This window comes from Colletotrichum abscissum, assembly GCF_030869225.1.
Source record: "Colletotrichum abscissum strain IMI 504890 chromosome Unknown Scaffold_6.1, whole genome shotgun sequence".
NCBI lineage: Eukaryota > Fungi > Ascomycota > Sordariomycetes > Glomerellales > Glomerellaceae > Colletotrichum > Colletotrichum abscissum.
The window spans coordinates 770,138-794,336 of record NW_026850503.1 but is presented as its reverse complement, the minus strand read 5'-3'; the positions used below and the strand labels follow the sequence as shown (position 1 = coordinate 794,336).

Genomic DNA, 24,199 nt, shown 5'->3' with positions numbered 1-24,199 from the left:
AAGTCGAAGGATGGTGGTGGCCGTGGTGGTTCGTGGTGGAGGAGGTGGTGGTAGTGGTGGAAGAGGGTGCTGCTGGGTCACTGGTCGTCGTTGGTGCTAAGTCATCGGCATTGGGCTAGAACTGGGTCGGGAACTGGAGACTGGGGTTGCTTCCAGGTTGGTTGGGACAGGCGTCGAAAGCTGGGGATAGTTTGATAGGACGGCACCAAAACTGGCAGACAGCCCAAGGTCTACCGTCTGGATAGGTACGGTGGTGCATGGAAGATGGACGGGATACCGCTGGGAGGGGACCAACCACCTCTTGTTGGTGTCCAGAGCATTCACTATGTACGTACTCCGTACTCTCCAGTAAGTATTCGTCGGTGGAGGGCGCCTTACCTTAGTCAGGGTCGGGACGAGTACTTTTTTGGATGCGCCGTTTTCTCCTGCGGGAGGTGCACATGTAAGGTACCTTTTTCACTTTCTTCATCTATCTTGCCTTAGGTACGGAGTAGGTAGGTAATTCCAGGTTCTACTGGCCTGACTCTCTGCCTGCCTACTTGCTTGCCTTCGGTCATGCTACCTGACGGCGTATGCCTGTTGGACAGTGATGCATCCTGCCTGCGGGTTTCTCTCTTTTCCCTTCTTTTGCTTGGCCAGGAAAGTGCCACAAAAGGTCACGCTTACAAAGGCAACAACTGCTGTGCGATCGACTTGCGCCCATCCCTTTCCATTCGCTGTTGTTGATGCTGCTGCTGCTGCTGCTGCTACCCAGATCCATCCGGTATGGAATACATACACGCAGAGAGAGCAAGAGGCGTGCCTGGTGCACGCCAACAACTCGCGAATGTGCTAGGACAGTAGATCAATCAAACCAGTCAATGTCAAAAGAGACGGCCGACCGCCAAAAAGTGCAATCTGGACGATCCACCGAGACGCCAGCACAGGTGGACTTGGAACTTGGGAGAGACTTGGCCCGATCCACCGTCTCCCTTCCGCCCGTGAATTAGACGCAGCGCCCTGCTTCTCTGCATCTAATATTAAAAGGCGTCGATTCGCCTGGCCTGGGCATTCCTCTAACATGCGGTCTGGCGATGTCAAAATCTAAGAATAACAATGTCTGACTTGTGATAGCGCACTCTTCATTATTCAAGAACCTTTGCTAGAAACAGGGGGGCTAGACTGGAGACCGTCTTAACGCCGCGTGAGGTGGGCAGCGTGACTGCCGGAAGAAATGGAGCTTCCTCATGCAAGAACCGCACGCCAACAACGAGGCCCCCCGGCCTGTCTCTTGTTTGCAATGCGCCCATGTTTCGAGGTCAGCTTGACTTTTTTGCGGTCGGCATTCGGGGTGGCTTCGAATCAACAACGTCCCTCGAAGCTCTCCTACCCTCTTTATCCAACCGGAAGAGTCACTTCCCGTAAGTGCTAAAGAGACGCGACAAAAGGTTGATTGTATTCATCACGCCAAGGCACGTCCCGCCCCTCCCATTTGGCTGTGAGTGAAGAACGCAAAATGCGCCAAAAACATGAGATAGAGCTGTGACCTGCAGTCGAAGGGGGTGGAAGTGAAAGTTGGCCAAAAAGCCCAGGGATTCCACCCGCTGCTCGGATGATGCGCCGCGATAAGGCTAAGGTATGCATCGATAAGAGATTCCAGACCCCCGTCAGACACGGGCCACCCGGAGAACGCTGCTGCAGCCGCTGCGCCGCACTCGAGCGCGATTTCCATTCCTGCCAGCCCCGCCCAGCCACACTTCCAGTCTTCAGATGCAACACCAGCCACAATGCCGTTGAACTGGGGCTGGTGCGTCGGGCCGGTATGGCGCCGAGTCACGGGTTTCTCAGCCTGTCCACAGTGCAGTCCTGATTGGGCCTCGTCGCCGTCACCAAGCTCCAAGGTCCTGGATCCAGGAAGCCAACATCGCGGGATCCTCGACACGCATATCCCTCCCCCCTCTGTCGGCCATCAACACGCATCCCCCGCATCGAGTCCGACCACCATTCTGCCCACCATGGCTGAAGACTCTGTCCTCGCCCCCAAGTTCGCGCCGTTCATCGGAATGGTAAGCTCTCGCCCCCCGACGTTTTGCTTGCTCAAGTAGCTGTTACTCCAGCAAGCTACGGACAGCTACGGCATTTACCTTCGAGCCTGTGCTGACATGTCTTCAATCTAGGCCGGCATTGCGGCTGCCATGATTTTCGGATGTACGTTCACTCTGCAAGCATAGCTGTGCTTTTACCTGACGCGACGATAAATGGACAATGTACTAAACAGACTCTCCTCGACAGGCATCGGCGCCGCATATGGTACCGCCAAGTCAGGAATCGGTATTGCTGGTGTCGGAACTTTCAGACCCGACCTCATTATGAAGGCATGCCAATAGAATATTATACCCCGGTAGAAAAGCGTCTGCTAACACTGCAGCAGTGTCTGATTCCCGTCGTCATGTCCGGTATCATTGCTGTTTACTCTTTGGTTATCTCGGTCCTCATCGCCCAAGATTTGGTCCCTCCCGGTGCTGGAAGCAACTACAGTTTGTTCAAGTTAGTAGCAACAAAACATACAATTACAACAAAATCCTGTATGCTGACTCGAGAATAGCGGCTTCATGCACCTTGCCTGCGGTCTCTCCGTCGGCTTCACTGGCCTTGCGGCTGGTTACACGATTGGTATCGTCGGAGACAAGGGCGTGCGCTCGTACATGGAGCAATCACGCATCTTCGTCGGCATGGTCCTGATTCTTATTTTCGGCGAAGTCTTGGGTCTTTACGGGTATGTCACATGGTTATAGATGATGCCAGGTGAATAGATGCTGACCAACGTAGACTCATCGTCGCTCTTATCCTGAACACCAAGTCCAAGGGCTAAGAAGCTCCCGAATTCCCCGAATAAACCAAACGGCGATAATTTACTACAACTTAACACCACCCTTCAACGAAACAAACTGTACATTAAGCCAGGAAACCGCCGGACGTCAGGTTGAAGAAGCATCAAAAGAGAAGGTGTATGGGTGGTTTCTGGACCAAACCAGCATATGGCACGGCGTTACAACAGGACCCTCGTGTAGATTTTATGTATGACGGGCTAGAAGATGGTCTCGGGAGCTGTGGAAGGTATGATAGGCATCCGGGTTCAGTATCTTTGAATTTTTTCGAACGCAACTTGATTTCGTCATCTGTAATGAGTGGTACATGTGCCAGACCAATCTGTGGTGGAGCCGCGAGTAAGTGCATGGAACTCGGCTGTCTGGTATAGACCGAGCAGCAACGTAGCTCGGGATCATGATGAGGAGGAGGCATGAGTCCCTATTGTTCCGTCACCCCAAAGCTCCCGTGGGAAAGCCATGTGCAGTATGGTATCAACGTCGGCAACTGTCTACACTACTTCCCCAGCAGAGAAACCCTGTGCAACACAAAGCTCTCGAGGTCTAGCACAATCGACTTCGTATCGCAGCCTCAGCTTGATATCATACCGGCTCTCAGCTTATTCCCCTGGCTATGATGGTGAGCTCGACAGTGGGCTCGGCGTGTAAATGGGAATGTTGTGCAATAGTGACCGAGAGACTTTTAAAGCATCATCTCTAGCGAAAGGTCTTGCTTTAGTTATCCACTCGTGCCTTGACAGACCTTCCCAGCAAAGGCCCAAAATTTGCGACAATAACAATAGTGAGTGTTCAACAAGTAAAGCCCGTTACCAGTGTCATCGCCCGCGACTTCCTCGTCTAGCCAGAGAACACAAATCGCAGCTTACTTCTCTGGCCATTATAAACACCAAGAGCCAATACCAAAGAAGAAGATTTGACTGACCATAATAGCAAAAGAGTCCCCCCCCCCCCCCCCGGTGGCGAACGGGGGCTACATCTCTGGGTGCACATGCTGGGACTCGAACACGGGACCTCTAAGCCTTCACCGATTAGGCTGTTCGTGGACTCGAACCACTCCACCACCCAGCCAGTTTTGACCTGACCCCTCGAGGGGGGCGCCTGCTGTTTGGTGATGGGAATGGATTCTAGGGGGTATATGGAGGGTTTGAGAGTCTCTTGTTGTGTATTCTGGTGGAGGGGATGGGTTGAATATACACGAGGTACGTAACACGTGGTCGTGCTCTGAGGGGGTATGGGGGGGCCTGGACGAATGGACCGGGTGTATTCCGCGTGGTCTTGATTATTCGGTAGGAAAGCGTCGATGTATGTCCAACACGCACGTCGATGAATCGTAGCTCTTGTCGGGATCTCGCTTAGTGCTCAAGATACTCTTGAGAAGAACGGATTTTGACCCGCGTGTTCGAGCACACCGACGACCTTGAACCATCTTTCTTATACGTTACCGCCGAGTGAATGACCGCTGTCGCGTTGTAGGCTTCGATATATCCTCGTAGACCTCGTCGACGATCAGGAGGCGCTTACTCATGTTCCGCTCGTCAGACTTGCAAAAGCGACGAGGTCTTGTAAAGCTGACAGGTTTGGGAGGGTTTCCTTCTTTTATTCACACCAAGAATCGCGATTGGAGTGATGGTACCTAGACAGCATTTATGCGTTCTTGGAAAGACTTGAGTATCAACATCTCACAACTTTCCTCCACCTCCTGTATAGAACCAACTAGTGCCACTTATTAACTTGGACGGCTTCACTGTCCCGACGAAGTGGCAAAGTTCTCAACTCGGGCTGTGAGTAAATCAGAGATCCAGTTGCCCCTTGCCGGACAATCAGAATACAGCGTGGGATTGAGAGCTGGTTCCAGGAGATTTGACCGCGGGGAATAGAAGCAAGCCGGCTCAAGAGACATTGTGTTAAGCCACATGTATATCTTTCGGACTTAAAATAGTGACCATGACGCGGGGCACAAAATTCAACCGTCTTCTCGCAAGAACGGCCTTTTACCAACCCTTAGATAGTGTATCCTCCAAACATGAGCGCTTCATTTGTCTTATGGAAACAAAACTAGGCTCGTGTGAGAATCATCGCGAGGGAAGCGAGACCGGATGACTGTTTTCACCTGGTAATCAAAGTCAAGAGACAAACCGTCACAAAGGAGTACCAAGTCATCTGTAGCACGGTTCCAGACGTAGATGAAATATCTTCTTCAATTTGGTTCCGTGTATCCTGAATGTCAGGAATCTAGGCCGAAATGTTCCTACTGTCCATTTGTAGAAAATCAATAAAGCTAAGGTAGGCAGCATGTCTTCGGCCTTCCCGAATCCTTCCTTAGAATGCATCTGAAATCTGGGTTCGATGCCGAAAATTGTTGAAAATCTACCCTACGATGCCCGGATCAAGACCGTAGGCAAGACGAATGTCGTGAAAGAAAGAAAACAAGGCTCAAATGCCTTGGCCTGTACCCAAAACCAAAACAGAAAATGCCTGAGTGGAAATCATCTCCTTTCTAGGAGGAATCATCGGCTTCCCTATGCTCTATGCAGAGACGCCGATGGATGAATGATAAGAGAGAGAGAGAGCAAAAAACGACAGACTCCTTTTTCCAGATACATGACAAACCCTTGGTTTTTCAGTCGTGTCATATGCGCATCAAAATCGTGGTCGCGTCAAGCGGTCTACCAAAGACGCCCTGCAAGGCGGCGGGTCAGCTTCTTGCGCTGTGCTGGCGGAGGCTGACGCAGATTTCTCCAACTACTGCGATCGCGGTCCTCCCAAGTTTGCATTTGCGCTGCCGGAATGTTAGCGAGCCATGTTTACACTCTGAAAGAAACAGATAGTGAGAAAAGACCAAGACTTACCGAGAAAGCGGTTCCAACGGCGATCCTCGTCCCAGAGAATATCCTCACCAGACTCGCGTGCAAGTCTCTCCCTGCGAGCACTTGCAGCGGCCTCCTCGCCGACCAAGTAAGGGTCCTCGAGCGGTCGGGAGTCCCGAGCTCGCTGGGCCGCCTCCTCCTCGGCCATTCGCTCAGACATAAAGCGACGGAGGTGGGCAACGGGATCGGCACCTTGGTTCATGCGTCTTCGGGCGACGTTATTCAGCGTCGGATTTGTGTGCACCGTTGACCACGTGGGAATGCGGAACTGATCGAGTCGTGGGGCTGCGCTGGGCGGCGCCGGAGGAATCGGGGGCAGGCCGGTGGTTCGGTGGGGTTGGGGCGTCGAGTTCCCGGAACGGCTCGGGGCCGGGACGGCAGGAAGCAGGGACGTTGGGTGTTGAGTGGAGCCAGCGGCCGTGCGGTTCACATTGTTGTTGTTGATAGGCGGGGAGTAAGGAGGAATAGGCTCGGGATGCGGAGCGATCGAGTGGTAAGAGGGCGCGTCTGAGACTATTGTTTGGTGTTAGCTCGACCACTTCCATTTCGAGGTATACTGCGACATGTCTTTGTCGGTGAAGCTCGAGCATGTCAGGCGCCGGCATGGCGTCCCGTGCGAAAGCAAAGAAGCCATCCCAACGTCCCACATAAGGCTGGCTCGTGACAAGAGTCAACTTACAATAAGACGGCGCGGCAGAGCGGATCGAAGCTGTTTCGAAATCATCGTGGCTCAGCGCATCATGATGCGAAGGAAAGAAACGCGGGTGTTCAGCTACGGCAGCGGCCATTTTGTCGCAAGTCTTCTTGGTGAAATAGAGCGTAAAACGGTGGGCAAAACTTCCAGAGTTCAAGAGTAACCGGTCGAAGGTAAAGTGCGGAGAGTGGAAGGATAAATGTTGACCATCTGGTTGCGGAGGGAGATCCGGGCCTTTCAGAAATAACTGCGCAAGCGCAGCTCGAGGATCAACGTAGCAGGCAGGTCAAGCGAAGATCTCTGGCCAGGGTGTATTGCTGTGCGACTCTAACTTGCGCAGAGGAAGATGGCCAGAATCCTGAGCAGGTTGGGAAACGAGCGTGTAGGATGTGTATGACGGTTTCCGAGACCCAAGTTCTAAGACAAGTAGGTCAGGGGAGAGGAATAATAAGCCGGTCACGCTCGAAGCGAGAGAGACAAGGTGGACGCCGCCTACGGATAAAGCAGCCCAGCGATGGCTGCAGTCCAGTCCGAGCCGGCGGGAACTGGGATGCCTCTGCCCGAAAGGTGGGTGCCCTTGGTGCGTAGTTTGCGTGATGGAGGGTGGGTGTGTGGAAGGTTGGAGCTTGGCGCAGCGGTAGCGTAGTTGTGAGCCTCTCGTGCGAATGTATCTTTGTGTATCCTTAGACTGCAGTGGCCTCAAGGGTCGAGAACTGCTACCCTGTGCTCCAGATTGGATGAGGGAGGTGGTGCAGGACACGTGAGTAAGGGACTAGAACGATAACAGAAGCCCAGCCGGAAGCAGGGTACAGGACGGCTTCTCTACTGTGCAGTATTGTGGTGTTGAGTCCAGGCAAGGGAAGGCAGGACGATGCAGGTCAGATGTATCGTTTTCCCTTTTGAGATGCAGAGGGATGGGTGAGGGGTCGAGGCAACAGGAAGGGAACGAGCAGATGAGGATGGATGGCATGCAGGTCGGGTTGGGCGTGGATGGTCCCCTTATACTAGATCAGGATAGGTAGGTACAAAACAAATTCAAGAGGAAATAGGCCCGGCGCGGTGTTTTCTCACATACTTAGATTAGTTGATAGATGAAGACGATGGGGACTCTCTTACGTCGTGGAGGGGCTGAGAATAAACAACGACCAGGGCAAGAGAACGGAGAAGAGAATGGATGGAAACAGCAACGACATCAGCCATGGCCTGAACGAGCTGGAGAGACCGGAGGGAAAGTGGCTCCCCGAGGCGTCGTGTTCCTGGCGCAAACGTGCCGTCGCCCAGCATTGGCTGACGACGATGGGGCATCTGTCAGCTTAGCCAGGAAAGCACCCCATTTGGGACTCTGGGGGCGTGGGCAGAGTGGAGGAATACATGGATATTGAGCGGCGTATTGGGGGGGCTATGGCCAGGAATAGGATTCCGATATGGTTCAAGCCGGCACAAGCTGGGCCAAAGTGGGAGGGAACGACAGGTACGGTGCATAAGCCATCATCAGTACAACGCCTCCGGCCTGTCACTGAAGGGAAAAGACCGAGTTTCTGGGATGGCTAGGAGGGAACCGGCAAAGAAGCCGTAGACATGGGCATTGATTGCCCCGAGGTCTAAGTGGAGGCATATGCTGGAGATGATAGACGAATACCCGCTTCAGGAGGCTTGAAGGATATGAATTTTAGAGAGAGGGAATTATTTTCAAGTGGAATTCAGACGATTCTGACAAGTACCGACTAACAGGATTGGATATTCTCGGCCTGCGGCAGTGATATGGAGTGAATAGAAAGAAGTGAGAAGAGAGAAGGCGTCAGTAAACGCGGGGTTAATGACAGAAGGTCCACTTGAACCTTCCACTTCCATGTTCGTCTGGTTGTTTGACTGCGGGTGGCATGGGGCCGGTTTACAGTCTGGCGGAAGCAAGCACAGCCCAGTCCAGGTCAGGTCCAGCCCAACGCCGTCTTTCCCGTTCTCTCAAAGCCTCAAAGCCGTGGGAAAGTGCTCTAGTTCGTTCCATCTCCACCGGTTGCCGACGTCCCCCGAGACCGCCGAGAGGGGTAGCTCATACCTGTCGTCGTGAGTTGCTGTGTTGTCTTTCTTTGGGGGTTGATTTCTAGCTTTACGCACGGCTGCGTTGGCTGGCAACATGGCCCGTGGGAATAAGACGATGGAAACCTACTGCCACGGTACTTGAGTACGGATGTTTTGTTTCCTTCTTCGCGTTGCGGTTCTTCCCAGCCAGTCGATGGATTGCGAGGTGCTTTTGGAAGTCTTGGCGGGGAAACACCGGTCTGCGGAGAGACTCCAAATTTGTGGAGACAAGTCGATGTGCCTTCCATTTGTATTCCAGAGTACTCGGTACGTACCTTACTCTGATGTCTCTCTGTAATCGACAGGAAGGAGGAGAGATAGCGGTTGCGGTTGCAACTTCGGGTTAGTTCACCACGCCAGCCATCTGGGAACAGGACAGGCATCGTCCCTACAATGAGACCATAGTAGCTTCACAATAATGGGAATATTCCAAAGGGAAGAAAAGATGGAGCCAGCAACACCAGTCAACAGCAAATAACTTACAACTTATAGCCAAGACAGAGCGGGAAGAGGCCGAATATGGGGCTCTCTACACAGTATGTACATGGTAATCTAAATCATGCTTCAGGAACCAAACCTTGCCATCCCGCCATCACACCTTGACAGCATTCGAGGATGTGATGAGACGACGGCAGAATGAGGTGCTCCGCGCAGTAGCCAGCTTGCCCAGCCATCGGGACGACACGGATCCCCCGCCGCTACCCCACCAAGGCGCCAACTCGAGCCAAATCCCCGATCTGAAAGGGCACAAGAAAGAAACCCATCCACGGATTCCGCTATCCAGAGACGGACAACAGGATCCCTCGGCCCCCAATGTCCAACATCACTCTGTCTCTCCAGCCCCGAACGTGGTTAGGTTACGCAAACCAGCCCGTGTCAACGGCCCAGAACCTGTAGACAGTATTCATGTGTGGGAGGTTGCGAGACAACCAAAACCTCAACATGTTGCTAACTGGGGCTACGTGTAGCCCGCCTATCCACTATGACGACCAGGCCACCCAGCAGCCCTACAGTTGTTATCCAAAACCTGCTTGCAACCTACCTTCTACGAATACTCTGTACGAAGTACGGATACATCTCCTTGCACACGCTTTGTTCACTGGCCATTCTCCTCACTTCTCATCTCGGCTTACCTTGCGGAAATAATGTTTCTTGTTGCCGTTTCGGTCCGTTCTAAGGGTGACGACCGCACGCTATGTGCTTCGACTTGATCCTGACGACTGGGTAACTATATGATGCTGTCGTGCAGGACCAAGTGGACATTTCGCGGGGAGCATGAGAAGGCTTAGACTTCTCGTGGTCGACCTTGACGACTATGGAGTCCTTCCAGTCGCCGCAATGCTATACCTATGCCTATTTTGTATACAGGAGACATGTGAAGCTGTACTTTCGAGTCCAAACCGGTCGACGAATCAAAGCCTGGACACTCCACCACCGCAGCCACACCTACACAGTACGGTAAGTGTTTCACTTGATGGTACATCGACAACACCGCCAGATGCAACCCCAATCCAGGTTTCTGAGAGATAGTGGCTTGAACACGGGTCTGGACGTGTGGCACATGAGCACACGACACAAGACACTCTCACGCGACCACTCTTTGATCCTTATCAGAATCACCTTGCAAGGAGAGGCAGAGAAAAAGGGTCTGGAGCCGCCCAGCATGCTAGCATGTGCATGCACCAACGGAGCGGTTTCTCCAACTGATCGTCGCTTTCCTCTGAATGCTGCAAGAGGGTGTGTGAGGTAAACGGTAATGGCCAAGTTTACCTACGCCCTGAGGGCCCAAGAGGGGGAAACGAAACCACCAGATCGACGTTGCCGCTGCGCAAGCTGCCAAGAACCATAAACCGCCGGGGCTATCAAACTCAGAAGTCTCTGGGAGGGTGTCGCATTAGCACCGCATTTCAACTACCTACTTCGAGTTTCCATTTTCATTTCTACGTAGTAAATCCAGATTGAGTCGGATTCGCGCGGCCCGCGAAACGATCGTCATAAACAAACGTTCTATCAAACCACCTCTGACATTCCCATTAATCTTAGAGCCTGGGCATAAGGCAAGAATGGGTCCGGTTCACGATAATGTCAGTATGCCGTCAGCAATCCCATGTCTCTACGAAAGCAAAGGAACTCGGCACGGGATCGGCCCCGGATCCTCTCAATTCCCATAGAATCGTGGGACCATTACAATAAACCCTGGGGGTTTGTACTAATCTTTGCGCAGACTTGCCTACACCAGGCCACGTAATATGGCGCTCGCTTGAAGAGTGCTCAAGTCTTGGGTTCAGCCAAGGCATGGGCCGCGTACCGTTTATCTTGGCTTTTTCGAACAACTCATCACTTGACGACTGTTAGTTACCTTAAGTAGCTTGTCCATGTCAACCATCAGTTGAGTTTAGTCGTCTGATTTCCCGCGAAAACTCAAACCCTTCCGCTGGGTCGACATCGGATTAAAAGGGGCATCTGCCCAAGCTGGCCGGTCGACGCGAAGGAATTATTGAGGTATTGATCGTAATGGCAGTTCAATTATTGCTCGTCGCACCAGGAATGTACTCATGATGCATATACAGCCGCATCATTGCATTGGCCGCGCGTGATTGCTATTTCTTTCCCGCCTTCCAGGTCGTTCAGTAAGCGTGACGAAGTTGCCAGGACGGCCCAAAGTGCTTGCTTTCCTGGATTTACATTACGATGACTGAAGTTTATCTGCGCAAGTTGCTAATTTGAGAGATTGTCGGCCCAAGGCATGCATACATTGCTGTATTAGACGGCGGCAACGGCGGTACCCCCTCCAAATCCCAAGTGCAGCCGTTTTCCAGGAATTCTCACGCTAGGTACCTGAGGAATGTCTAGCAGTAGCATCATCTAGTCATCCTTCTTCCCGACCGTGCCACCCTTTCGAAGCCCTCCGACCACAATAAAGAGCACCGCAACCGTGGCGGCAAAGATAGTCCAGAATGCCGCGCGGTAACCTTCCATGCGCGCCTCCCGGGCATCGTCATGAACGACAGCCGAGTGCTCGGTTACGGAGGCCGCGATGGCTGCAGTCACGGCGAGGCCCACCGCGTTACCGATTTGCCCGATCTCGCTGAAGACGCCGCCGGCGAGTGATTGCACGTCTGCTGGGAAGGCGTCGGAGATGATTAGGTTCGAGACGGTGAAGAGGGCTATTGGGGGTTTTAAGTTAGTGTCTTGGAGATTTTAAGCATGCCATGGAAAGGGGAGACGGGTCAACACACCATCAGCATTCACTGGCGAAAGCACCATGGCCCAGAACGGCGCAAACCAGTAATTTCCATCGAGGCTGATTGTGGCCATGAGGATCGGCGCCGCGGCTGTTATGACTGCAGATACGGCGCCCAGAGTCTGGACCTTTATTCGTGAGACGAGCCATGCTGCTGCGATGTTGACGAGAGTGCCCATGACGACATGAGGCAGGAATCGCAGAGAGCTTTGCAACGCGGAGATGCCCTGGACCTTTTGGAAACTTTTTTGACGGTGTTAGCATTGGGAATTCTTGGGCTCCGCGACGCAGCACTGACTATAGCATGATGAAGTATTGAATCGCGTTGAGAGAGGCCCAACATAGGAAGATGGACACCTGGCGATATGTTAGAGGCATGTCACTTCTTTCTTCTCGGAAATCCACTTACACATATCGACGTGAAGGCAGCGTTCCGCCATAGACGATTCGGTATCAACGCTGGACGACCCCTTTTAGTCTGAAGGTTCATCCAGACGGGGAACGCGACCAGCAAGGCTACTGCTACGGTCAGGAGGGCAATATTAGTAGGATCAGCAATCTTTGTGTACGAAGAAGTAGTCATCGCCAGCACATAGAGTAACAAACCCAGCGCAACGCTCATGATGATGGCTCCTATCCAGTCGATATCTTCCGCCAAGCGGCGCGTCCACTGCTTCTCAGACGGCTGGTGAATTGAAGGCAGAGACCAGACCGCCGCGGTCGACAGAGCAAAGTTAATAATGGCCATCGTGTAGTACGCCCAACGCCAACCGATGGTGTCGGTAAAGATGCCACCCAGGACCAGCCCAAGCGCGTACCCCAGCGGGAACCCAATCCCATTCATCGAAAACGCGACATTGCGCCATCCGCCCTTGGGGAAAGTCTTTGTAATAAACGCCATAGCCGTGGGCAAGCATGCTGAAATAGAGACACCGACGGCGGTGCGGAAGAGAATAATTTGGATCCCCGTCTGGGATAGACCGACGGCGATGGTGAAGACGACGCAGAGGTAGCTTCCCGTCAGCCACATGAGCTTGGCGCCCACGACGTCGGCGACGGCGCCAAAGATGAGGAGGAGGCAGCCAGCGGCGAGGTTGTAAACGGCGGCGGGCCAGAGAATGAGGCTCTCGTCGAGGCCGACGTCTTGGGCTATGCGCGGGAGGGCGGCGATGAGGATGCCGGAGCCCATTGTGTTGAGGAAGTTTATGCCGGCGAGGGTGACGATTACGGTGATGCTCTTTGCTACGGAGACGTTGCGGGATGGGGAACCTTGAGGGGGCTCTGCTTCTGTTGCTGTTGGGACTTCATCATTTGGAGGGGAACTGGGCTTCCGCGATGAAGTGGTTTGCTTCGATATGCTTGCTGGTGACTTCAATGGGAGCATCTCCATGACCGATGATGGGCTTTTTTGAGCGCCATGGACGAGGAGGGCCTCTGGCATTGCGTCCTTGAGGGCGATGTTCATGATGAAAAGTAGACGTAGCAATGATTCGATCGAAACACTCCTGAGCTGCCAGAATGGATGATTGAACAACTTTGAAGAATTAGGAGAGGATTAGTTGGCGATCACTTATATTTGAAGCAAGTTATGAACGATGTAAGCAGCAAGATGAGACCAAGGTCCCTTATGCAGGGGAACGACTAATTGCATTTGTAATCACGCCATTCATGTATGCAGGCAATGAAATGTTTGAAAATCTTCCCGAAGCCGAACTTGGCGGTAAAGGCGCAAGTTGGCGCGCAAGCTGTCATCAACCATTCCATTCAACGACGAGAATGGACGGTCACCCTGAAGTTGAAGGCATCCTGAGAATCAGGGAGCCAGAGCACGGGCCAGGCTTCTTTACATAAGCAACGTTAATTGAACATGTGACCTCGCGCCTGGTCCGGCGCGCATCCGATAGATGGCCCACCCCCGCAGGCGCGTCAAGCTCTGGACATCCAACCTGAGGGTAATGATCCTTCAAGCAGTGGCCGACTGCGACTTTGCACCAGCTTAACGTCCTCTGGCCATACGATGAGGACGGAGCCATGGCTGCAAATCACAATGGCAGGCCGGCTGCCGCTGCCGCTCCCAACGCGCCGCCTCCCTCTACGCTTGCCGCACAATTGGTCGAGAATATTTCGGCTTCGTCCAAGTCCACGCGATCCGATGAAAACGCCGAGCTGAAGAGGCTGTTTGCCGTAATCGAGAAGGTCAAAAACAAGCCTGAACTGCTAGAGACTGCCGAGCAGAGGACGGGTCACAATCATATGCTCATCTACGTCTACGCCCGCGTTGTCCTCGAAGGAATCAAGCTCGACGATCCGTTTGCCGACCGAAATCACATGCGAAACGAGGCGCTGAAGGCCATAAACTTCTTGAAGGTCACAATCGAGGAGACACCGAATGTCTTGAACCATACTACTGATGGGAAACAATTCGTTTTTCGCGGGGAGGAGCCTCTTTGGATTTGGGTCTTCCCAAAGATCCTTCGGTTACTGGGCCACTCTCGCTGCCTCGAGCTGACGGGAGACTTTGAGGGATTCTTCCAATTTGTGATTCTCGTGGTTATTCGTACGGGATCAATGTGGAAACTTCTCCCGTCCATGTTACTGTACTTGCGCGAGACCAGTAGGGGTGAGTTTCGGACATCAGTTCAGTCTCAAGATCCAACCACTAACTCTGGCAGCTCTCATAAGTCACTTGCAAAATATGGCACCGAGTTCAACCGGAAAAGACGCTTCTGTAAACATGACATTGCCTTCGGATAGTACACTGGAGCTCTTGTTAGGAAAGCCTGGCACCCTCTTTGTCCAACAGACCACATATACCGTCCAGCATGTCTCTCAGTGCATACATCAGGCAACGACGCTGACTTCGGCCTTGGCGCACCCCTCAATCTTCAAAACTCCGAGTCTCGTGTCACGACCAACATTGTCTCAGATGGCACCGTGGCTTCTTGATTCTTTGCTTTCCCTTCGTGCTGTACAGAACGCATGGCAGGCGATTGTGCCAAGGCTTCGAGCCGACTTGCTCAAAATTGCTCTGAACCTGCTCTCTAATAAGCCACGTCCTGGCAAGAAATTTTTCGACTTAAAAAAGCCATACGCTGTGCTAGCAGTACTCTGCGCTGAGCTCGCAGCACATCCCGAAGAGATACAGGGGACAGATGAGTCGAGCGCGGCAGCGAGGAAGACGGTCTCGCTGGCGCTCATCCGGCTGGCGCAAGCGTCGCTCGTAGATAGAGAAATCGGCAGACTAACAGCACCGAAGATTGTCTGCCCTTTGGAGTACGAGATCCCTTCACTCGCGACAATTAGCGATGCCCATGATTTCATAGTAAGTAATAGCCGTGACACCGTTTCGAGCTGCGACTAACATACCTCTAGCTTTCCATTCAAGTTCTGAAGCAAACATCCGGATCTATCGTCCCGAAAGCCCTCGACTCTGAGACTCAACCCGCTTCTTTTATCGACGCCGACTTGCGTCAGGCAGTGGAAGAGCTCGGTCTAGAAAATCGTGCTACCGAGGATGCAGAACCCGCTTCGAAGCGTCTCAAGGTGTCTTCAGAGGCTCCTGAACTCCGAGCGTTGATCAAGCGTATCTACGAAGTCTGTCAAGTGGACGAGGCTGAGGAAGCCGGAGGGCTGGAGCACAATTTCCTGTATGTCTCTCTGTCTCATTGCGTTTGATCTGCCAGCTTACACATGCATAGGAACAAGTACAACGACCTCAGCGAAAATAATCAGTGTCGAGCTATCGACCTGGTGGCCCGCATATGTTGTGCAGTGGACTTGGCAACAGTTGTTGACGGCGGTGCAAGCATAGGGAATCATAACAGTATAGGATGCACGTTCTGCGATGATAAATATAGAGGCTCTCGAAGCCTCGATGTGACAACAGCCGCAGAAAAAAGGGAGGCCCAATCTATCTTTACGAAGCTCATTCATCTACCCAACTTCAAGGAGTCAAAGCGCCCGAGGATCGTCGCGATGATCTCTGCCAGACGTATCATCAACCACGCCGACATTACAGAACTCATTGACCTTGAAACCTCTCCTCTGGGCCAATGGTGTTTGCAAAGCTTGCATAGCTCTATCAGAGAGCTCAGAATCGCTTCTGGGTATGTTGCGCTTCAACCCAAAAATACCCTCTGGCAAATGATAGCAACTGACCGATTGCAGACGTGCTCTTCCTTTGTTCCTGAGAGACAACAACCTTGAGTCGCTTGATCCGACTCTGATTATTCGCAACCGAAAAAATGCACTTAGTCTGCTCAAAGCCGCTTCCGAAAAAGATGCAGCCATATTCCATGAAAGCGGGATCCTGGCCTGGGGCCAACTTGGACGGTAGGTACTTCAAGCTACAGCGACTAGATCTGCTCATATACGGTATACTAATGGGTTCAGGGTCGTGACTGGAGACGAGCTCAATCTTGTTCTGCACAAGTTGCTTGAGTACCTCGGTAGTATCAACAGTCTGATTGCATCATGTGCCTTCAACGAGGTAGATCTCTCGGTTTTTGACATAATAGACGAAGGCTGATGTACTCCCAGATTCTCAACCTAGCATCTGCTCTGAACACGACACCGCGTCGTTTGTTTGAACCCTTTTGGAGGAACCTTGCATACTTCGCTGTTAAGGACATGCAGGCTCGGCCGCAAATTTGCCGCGCCATTGCCGACCTGTTGCAGATATCCGTCACCGAATTTCTGCTGCTTATCCAGTCCCATGCCTTACCTTGGCTGGTATTAATGAAAAAGAAGGAGGTGATTCAGAAAATCGCCGAAGCGCGAGGAGAAAGGGACATATGGGTCCCTATCCTAGACCCGGCCAATGCTGGCTCGATCATTGCGCTTTTGCTCATTCAGGATGTGGGGAATATCGAGAAGTTTGTTATGTCTAGGCTCGTTGAGGTGTCTTCTCACCTAGAGACATTTACTTTGGTTGAGCTTGTGCAATCCGAAGTCTGTTCGGTCGCGCTAGAGCTTTTCAAGGCTGCTGGGGAGGCGGATGAAGCACGAAAGCCCCGAGTGAGTACATCGCCTTTGCCAAAAGCACTCAGTTCGCTGACTCGTGTCAGATAATCGAGGCATTGGCATCCTTCTGTTCAATGATGATGGTCGCAAACAAAGAGTCAAAGCCAAAGAAGGGCAACACGATTGGGAGATATTTACAATCGTATATTCTTGGTCTCATGGCTCGCCTTGCGGATGTTATCAATGACATGCCACTTGTCTTTCCTCCAGCCGAAGAACAGAGACGCTGCATACGTGCCTTGGAGGAGATGATCAGACATTGCAAAGCCTATGTTCGGATTGCACGCCCACAGGTGAGTAATGATTGACTTTAAATATGTGCCTCATACTAATTGTTCTAGATTGCCGCATGTCTTCTGTCATCCCTCGCTCAGGATGATCTCAGAGAAGCCGCATTCTCTTGCTGGGCGGCTCTGCTTACATGTCTCGAGCCTGAAGACGTCGAGGCCTTGATCGAGACTACATTCTTCGTCATCAGCCACTACTGGCCGCTCTTTAGTGAATCCTCTCGACAAATGGCCAAGACTTTGATCCAGAAGTTGATCACGGAATTCAGTGACAGCCTTAATGACTACATCACCAAGCTACCTTCTTTGGGTCACATCACAGAGTTGGCAGATGTCGAAAAGGAGCTCAACGCGGCGCGTCCAGTCCTAGACAGCAGGACGGCATTTGCCCTCTTTGCCGAGCGCACGTCTCACGAGAACTCGGGTGTCGTATTACTGGCACTGACCGAACTCGAGGTCTACCTCAGACAGAGTGGAGGCTTCCTCCAGACTTCAGCCATCAGCCAACAGCCTGACCCGGTCGTACCAATGTTGATACGAGCTTTGCTAGACTGTGCAGCAAAGTATAGTGCTATGCACCAGCTTGAAATTGCCAGTCTTTGCACTCAATGCATTGGCCTGGTGGGCTGTCTCGACTCTAATAGAGTGGAAGCACCGCGAGAGCAACAGTCGATGGTCATTCTGAGCAACTTTGAGAGTGCAGACGAGACGACAGACTTCGTGTTGTTCATCTTGGGACAGATCCTCGTCAAAGCTTTCTTGTCCACTACAGACACCAAACTCCAAGGTTTCCTTTCCTTTGCCATGCAAGAGCTGCTCGACCGGGTGGATATCAAGGCTGCACTGGCTATGAAAGGAACCGGAATGCGGGATGGTGGTGTCATCTACAGAAAATGGCTAACACTATCGGAGAGTGACCGCACTGTCTTGACACCTTTCCTTACCTCCAGATATCTTTTGACACCTATGAACGTGGTCCCAGTCGAGTATCCTATCTTCCGCCCGGGAAAGCCCTACGGCAACTGGATGCGCTCATTCAGCATGGATCTCTTGGGTAAGGGGCAAAATGGGCACGCGGATCTCATCTTCGAACCATTGTGTCGCACTATCAAGGTCAAGGACTTGGCTGTTGCTGAGTTTCTGCTGCCATACCTCGTGCTTCATGTCATTGTAGGTCACCGGAGCACGCGAAAGGATCGAGACAACGTCATTGGAGAGCTCGTTGGCATTCTTCAGCACCAGCCCGCCGAGGACGCGCCCTATTCGGAACGGGAAGATATGAAGCTGTACTGCGAGGTGAGTAGGATTTCGTGAGATGTTGGTCGTGTCACTAACCAAAACCAGGCGGTCTTCAGAGCTCTCGACTACGCGAGTAGATGGCTCCAAGAGAAGGACGCAAGACGCAAAAATGACGATGATCTGCCCGCGATAGGACGTGTTCAGGAATTGCTCAACACCATCCCGCCAGTGCTCATCTCTCAACGTGCGATGGACTGTAGAGAGTACCCCCGCGCGCTCTTTCACCTCGAGCAGCATGCCCAGCAAATGGAGGTTGAGAACAGCGATCCAAGGCAGAAAACTTTGCTACTTGAGCAGCTGCAGGATATCTATACCCAGATTGACGAACCTGACGGGCTAGAAGGAATTTCCGCTCATCTGCACGTTTTGGATATCAATCAGCAGATTCTCAGTCACAAGAAGGCAGGCAGATATACTGCAGCTCAAACTTGGTACGAAATTAAGCTGGCAGAAGAGCCTGATAATATTGATGTGCAAATTGATTTGCTCAATTGTCTAAAGCAGTCCGGCCAACACGGTAAGAGAACATGTTACCAAACCACGGGTGGCACACAAGTGCTGACATAGTCAGATGGTTTGCTCAATTATGTCGAAGGCATGCGAACAGAGCCTTCGACAGAAAACAAGATTGTTCCGTACGCAGTTGAAGCAGCGTGGGCTACGAGGAGATGGGATACTTTGAACAAGTATACTGCTCGATTCCATGGCAGCCCTCTGGAAGACTTCAACGTCGGCATCGCCAAGCTATTTAACGCTCTACAGAGAAGGGGGGCCGGCAGCGATACATTCCCCGAAATGCTGCAGAGTATGAGAGAGAAGATCGCCTCCGCCATGACACACGTGGCAACATCATCTTTGCAGGCTTGCCACGACCTACGACTTAGGTGCCATGTCCTTACTGACCTCGAGATCATTGCTGGAACTCAAGCTTCGGAGGGCGATGCACACCAGGAGGTTCTAACGACGCTCAACCGTCGCCTTGAGGTTCTTGGGGCGTACGTGGGCGATAAGCAGTATCTGTTGGGTATCCGCAGAGCAGCCATGGAGCTTTCAAGGCATGTGCAGTATTTGTCTTGCATCAAACCTAAGCTAACATTTCAAAGGCCCAAGTTTTCCGATCTTGACATATCTTCGTTGTGGCTTTCAAGCGCTCGGTTGGCCAGGAAAGCCAATTCAACCCACCAGTCGTTCAATGCCGTGCTACATGCTTCCCAACTTGGCGACGGAGCTGCGGTCATTGAGAATGCTCGGCTTCTGTGGAAGGATGGCCACACACGCAAGGCCATCCAAGTTTTGCAAGGAGCCATTGAATCAAATAACTTCATGACGCAGACCAACAGTTCCTCTTCTATTCGTGGCATGGATGCTCAGCAAAGGCAATTGACGGCCAGAGCTCAACTGATGCTCGCCAAATGGCTAGATGCTGCCGGTCAGACCAACCATCTGACACTGCGTGAGAAATATCAACAACCCCCTCTCACAGCTAGCGCCTGGGAAAAGGGCCACTACTACCTGGGGCGTTACTACAAGAAGGTACTGGAATCTGAGAAGACTCTCAAGGCAGACGATCAAACCGACCCCTGCATTCAGGGCGAATACACCAGACTCGTCGTCGAAAATTACCTTCGGTCTTTAAACTACGGCACCAAATATCTCTACCAGACCATGCCAAGAATTCTTACACTGTGGCTTGAGTTCGGAGCGCAAGTTGACAAGGCCCCCGAAGGCAAAGTTTCACTGTCTCGTGAGCTCCATAGGAGGCGAACGGATCAGTTGAACCTCCTTCACCGGTTCCTCGACAAGTCCATAGCCCGATTACCAGCATACATATTCTACACGGCACTTCCACAAGTCGTCGCAAGAATTGCGCATCAAAACAAAGATGTCTATGAGCGTTTGACGCAAATAGTCGTCAAGGTTGTGCAATCCCACCCTCGGCAAGCTCTTTGGAGTCTATTTGGAATCATGACAACGAGACAAACCTCAGAACGTCGGGTAAGGGGTCAACAGATCTTGCAGGCATTGAAGGGAACCACCAAGAAAGTTGACGGGAGCAACTATGAACTCAGGCAGCTCTTGAGGATGGGTGAGAAGCTCGCAGAGCAACTCCTATTGGCTTGCAACAACGGCGATTTCCAAAGCAACAGGACGACCGTAGCGAGCATCACGCGCGATCTAAACTTCAACCACAAGTGCACCCCTTGCCCTCTGGTGGTGCCCATCGAGTCGTGTCTGACGGCTGCCTTGCCGACACTGACTGACAATGTCAAAACCCACAAGGCGTTCTCGCGAGACGTCATTACCATCGACTCCTTTCTGGACGAGGTACTGGTTTTGGGATCTTTGGCCAAGCCGCGCCGACTGACCGCACGCGGAACGGACGGAAAGAGCTACATGCTTATGATCAAACCCAAGGATGATCTACGCACCGACCAGCGTCTGATGGAGTTCAACAGCATGATCAACAGATCGCTGAAGCGAGATCCTGAGGCTAGCAGACGCCAGTTGTACATTAAAACGTATGCTGTCGTGCCTCTGAACGAGGAGTGCGGTATCATCGAATGGGTTGATGGGTTGAAGACACTGCGCGAGATTCTCTTGGATCAGTATAAATCCCGCCAGGTACACCCCGACTACAATCAGATCAAGCGGATGATGGCTGAGGCGGTGACGGGACCGAACAACATCAAGATGTTCACCGAAGGCGTTTTGGGCACGTTCCCGCCCGTGCTGCAGCACTGGTTCGTCCAGCGTTTCCCTCACCCTTCGACTTGGTTCTCTGCGCGGCTCAAGTACACCCGGTCCTGCGCCGTCATGTCGATGGTGGGTACAATCCTAGGACTCGGCGACCGACACGGTGAGAACGTCTTGCTGGAGCGCGACAATGGCGGCATCTTCCACGTGGACTTCAACTGCCTCTTCGACAAGGGCTTGACGTTTGCGCAGCCAGAGAAGGTGCCGTTCCGCCTGACGCACAATATGGTGGCGGCGATGGGTATCTACGGATACGAGGGTCCCTTCCGGCACTGCAGCGAGCTGACCTTGGGGATTTTGCGACAGCAGGAGGAGACGCTGATGACGATTCTTGAGGCGTTTATTTACGATCCCACGCTGGATCTACAAAAGGAGAAGAAGACGAGCCGTCGGCAGGACGGGGCGCCTAGGATGCAGCCGCAGCTTGTTGTTGACAGCATCAAGCGCAAAGTTAAGGGGCTGATGGGTCAGGACACGATCCCGTTGGGGGTGGAGGGCCAGGTAGAGGAATTAATCAAGCAGGCTGCTGATCCGAGAAACCTGGCGGCCATGTATATCGGATGGTGCCCATTCTTGTGAGTTTGGGTCTTCGGGGAAAGGTGTATGAGAGGGTATCATTACGGGCTAGAATCGGCGTCGATGGATGCTCAGAGGCATGACTGTGGAGGTTTGAGCGGACATTGGTGTTGGCGGTGGTGCAACGAATGTAGATGATAGCATGTGTGGCGTTTACTGTACCTATTTATTCCACTTTCTTACAAACATTGTTTTGAGAGTAGTCTCAAAATCAATTTCTGTCCTCTCTCTCACTCTCTCACTGAGGGGGTTATCTATCTGATGTGTTGGTGTTTCTTTTCATAAATGGGACAGTTCGTTTGCATTCCATGTCGTCGTCTTATCGGCCACCACGTGTTCGGGTCATGCGAAGCTCTCCAAGCTGGAATAGTTCAGGGCCGCTGCCTAGCTGCGATTAGGTTCCCGCACAGGGGTTTAAGTGAACAGACGCACTGAAGCACAGGAGCTTTGGGCAGCTAAAATGGGGCCGGCAGGCAGAAGACGGGAGAAATTGTCACTGCCCACCTCTCAACCAACGTCACTCCTCTGTTCTTTCCCTTCCTCGGACAGCTTGAGGTGCTTCTTCCCAAATCTGGCATTAACCACCTCACCTCCCTCTCATTTCTTCTTCTTCCAGACACCTCCGTTCATTCTTTTCACTTTCTTCGAGAGTACCCTTTTCCATATACAATCGCTCTTCAAACCTATCGTCAAAATGCCTGACTACCGCATTGGTAAGTTTCCAATTTATTGTGATCCTTACATTTGGTTAAGCAGCTTGTCTGGAGCTACGGTCGCGTCTGGCGGACACCCGGCGACGCGTCCAAATTTCGACCTCACGTCATAGGCGACCGAGACTCCCATCTCAAACGTCACTCCAAGCCCGCGCAAAACCCGCACATATACGCATACTAATACTCAATTTTCTTCCAATGCAGAGGTCTCGCCCAATAACCGCGCCGGATGCACCGATGGCGTGTGCAAGAAGGCCGCGGCCAAATGCTTGAAAGGTTCCCTTCGCTTCGGCACATGGACCAAGATTATGGATCATGAGTCCTTCAAGTGGAAGCATTGGTATGTTGGCCCCTTTTCCCTTCCCTGGTTACAATTCACTCTCCCACCCGCCACACAACTCTCAAGGCGGAAAGAGCACAATTTGCTAACATGGTCGATTCAAGGGGATGTGTTTCTGGAGAGCAGATGCAGCACGTCCGGGAGCTTTGTGAGAGGAACGGAAAGTTCGACTTTGACGCCTTTGACGGCTATGATGAGATGGGGTCAGCCTGCATTCCTTCCTAAACACTCTCTCTCCACTGTAATACGCCGCTGATACGCAAGTCTAGCGATCACCCTGATCTTCAGGCCAAGATTCGCAGCGCTATAGAGCAGGGCCATATTGACTCCGAGGACTTCAACGGTGACCCCTGGATGAACAAGCTCGGCCAGCGCGGCATTCGCGGCAAGAAGCCCAAGGACTGGGATGACGTCGAGGAGGAAGATGTTAGTCTCACCACTTTGCATGTGCGACTTTACATACTGACCCCTGAAAACAGGAGGATGAAGCCCCCGCTAAGGGTAAGAAGCGCGGTCGCAAGGCCGCTGACGAGGTGGAAGAGGAGAAGCCCAAGGCTAAGCGCACCAAGAAGGCCGCCGCCAAGGCCGAGACTGAGGACGAGGAAGAAGAGAAGCCCAAGCCAAAGGCCAAGCGCGGTGCTCGCAAGTCCGCTATCAAGGAGGAGGAATCCGATGATGGGGAGCCGATAGCGGCTCCCAAGCTCAAGCGTGGTCCCGCCAAGAAGGCTGCTGCTGTTAAGAAGGAAGAGTCTGATGCCGAAGAGGCGGAAGAGGCTCCCAAGCCTAAGCGTGGTGCCGTCAAAAAAGCTGTACCCAAGAAAGCAGCCAAGAAGGTGAAGGCGGAGGAGAGCGAGGAGGAGGTTTCTGCTGCCGAGCCCGAGACTAACCCCGAATCCGAGGAAGAGAAGAAGCCCGCGCCTCAGGCCAAGGCGGCACCCAAGGGTCGCAAGAAGGCTGCTCCTGCTGCTGAGGCGGAGAAGCCCAAGTCGACGCGGGCCAGTCGTTCTCGCAAGTGAGTCTCTTGGAGATGCCCGTGATGTCGGGACATGAAGCTGACCTTGCTAGGTGAATTTCGCCCCTGCAAAGGGCGATCTGACCTATGCTGTCAGGTGACATTGCGAGAATCTGTTCACATACATATGTCGACCTGCTTCTGAGGACCCGATCGCCAGCGGATGTCTTACTTGTTGTCTTGTTGTTTCAATGTTTGTTCTTACGAGTTCATACCCTACTGATGAAACTAAACTCATATGGACCTCTCCCGCCTAAAGGCGAGGATGCTGTACATCACTCTAATTTGCTTTGTCTTGTGTCGTCAAAAGTTGTCGAGGTTTTCGAAGGACTGTAAGGGAATTTTCATGTTGACGTGGAGAGCACGCGCTCGATCCAGCGAGTAGCCCATCGGGGCTAGGTAGGCGTTCATGAATAAGATGCTGTAATAATGCAATCGTCTCTCG

At 52.5% G+C, this 24,199-nt stretch overlaps 4 protein-coding genes across 4 annotated transcripts; 2 read left to right on the top strand and 2 right to left on the bottom strand.

Annotated features, from left to right (window-relative positions):
- Positions 1–1,766: 1,766 nt before the first annotated feature.
- Positions 1,767–2,851, top strand: CABS01_03267 (V-type proton ATPase proteolipid subunit 2; the record flags this gene model as incomplete). Its single annotated transcript, XM_060536644.1, has 6 exons — positions 1,767–2,045; positions 2,157–2,187; positions 2,272–2,321; positions 2,411–2,526; positions 2,585–2,755; positions 2,809–2,851. The coding sequence occupies 6 exons, from the start codon at positions 1,767–1,769 to the stop codon at positions 2,849–2,851; spliced, it is 690 nt and encodes a 229-aa protein (XP_060392563.1).
- Positions 2,852–5,533: 2,682 nt separating this feature from the next.
- On the bottom strand, positions 5,534–6,522 carry CABS01_03266 (uncharacterized protein; the record flags this gene model as incomplete). Its single annotated transcript, XM_060536643.1, has 3 exons — positions 5,534–5,646; positions 5,717–6,247; positions 6,414–6,522. The coding sequence occupies 3 exons, from the start codon at positions 6,520–6,522 to the stop codon at positions 5,534–5,536; spliced, it is 753 nt and encodes a 250-aa protein (XP_060392562.1).
- A 4,850-nt stretch (positions 6,523–11,372) lies between these two features.
- CABS01_03265 (major facilitator superfamily transporter) lies at positions 11,373–13,216 on the bottom strand (the record flags this gene model as incomplete). The annotated part of the gene is made up of 3 exons (XM_060536642.1): positions 11,373–11,674; positions 11,747–11,984; positions 12,161–13,216. 3 exons carry the CDS (start codon positions 13,214–13,216, stop codon positions 11,373–11,375), a joined length of 1,596 nt encoding a protein of 531 aa, XP_060392561.1.
- A 123-nt stretch (positions 13,217–13,339) lies between these two features.
- Positions 13,340–23,758, top strand: CABS01_03264 (phosphatidylinositol 3; the record flags this gene model as incomplete). Its single annotated transcript, XM_060536641.1, has 18 exons — positions 13,340–13,348; positions 13,747–14,371; positions 14,424–15,073; positions 15,124–15,398; positions 15,450–15,857; positions 15,919–16,083; positions 16,144–16,240; positions 16,291–16,767; positions 16,818–17,066; positions 17,115–18,356; positions 18,405–18,876; positions 18,967–19,354; positions 19,463–21,688; positions 22,116–22,402; positions 22,607–22,742; positions 22,847–22,945; positions 23,012–23,168; positions 23,222–23,758. 18 exons carry the CDS (start codon positions 13,340–13,342, stop codon positions 23,756–23,758), a joined length of 8,499 nt encoding a protein of 2,832 aa, XP_060392560.1.
- Between the last annotated feature and the right edge of the window lie 441 nt (positions 23,759–24,199).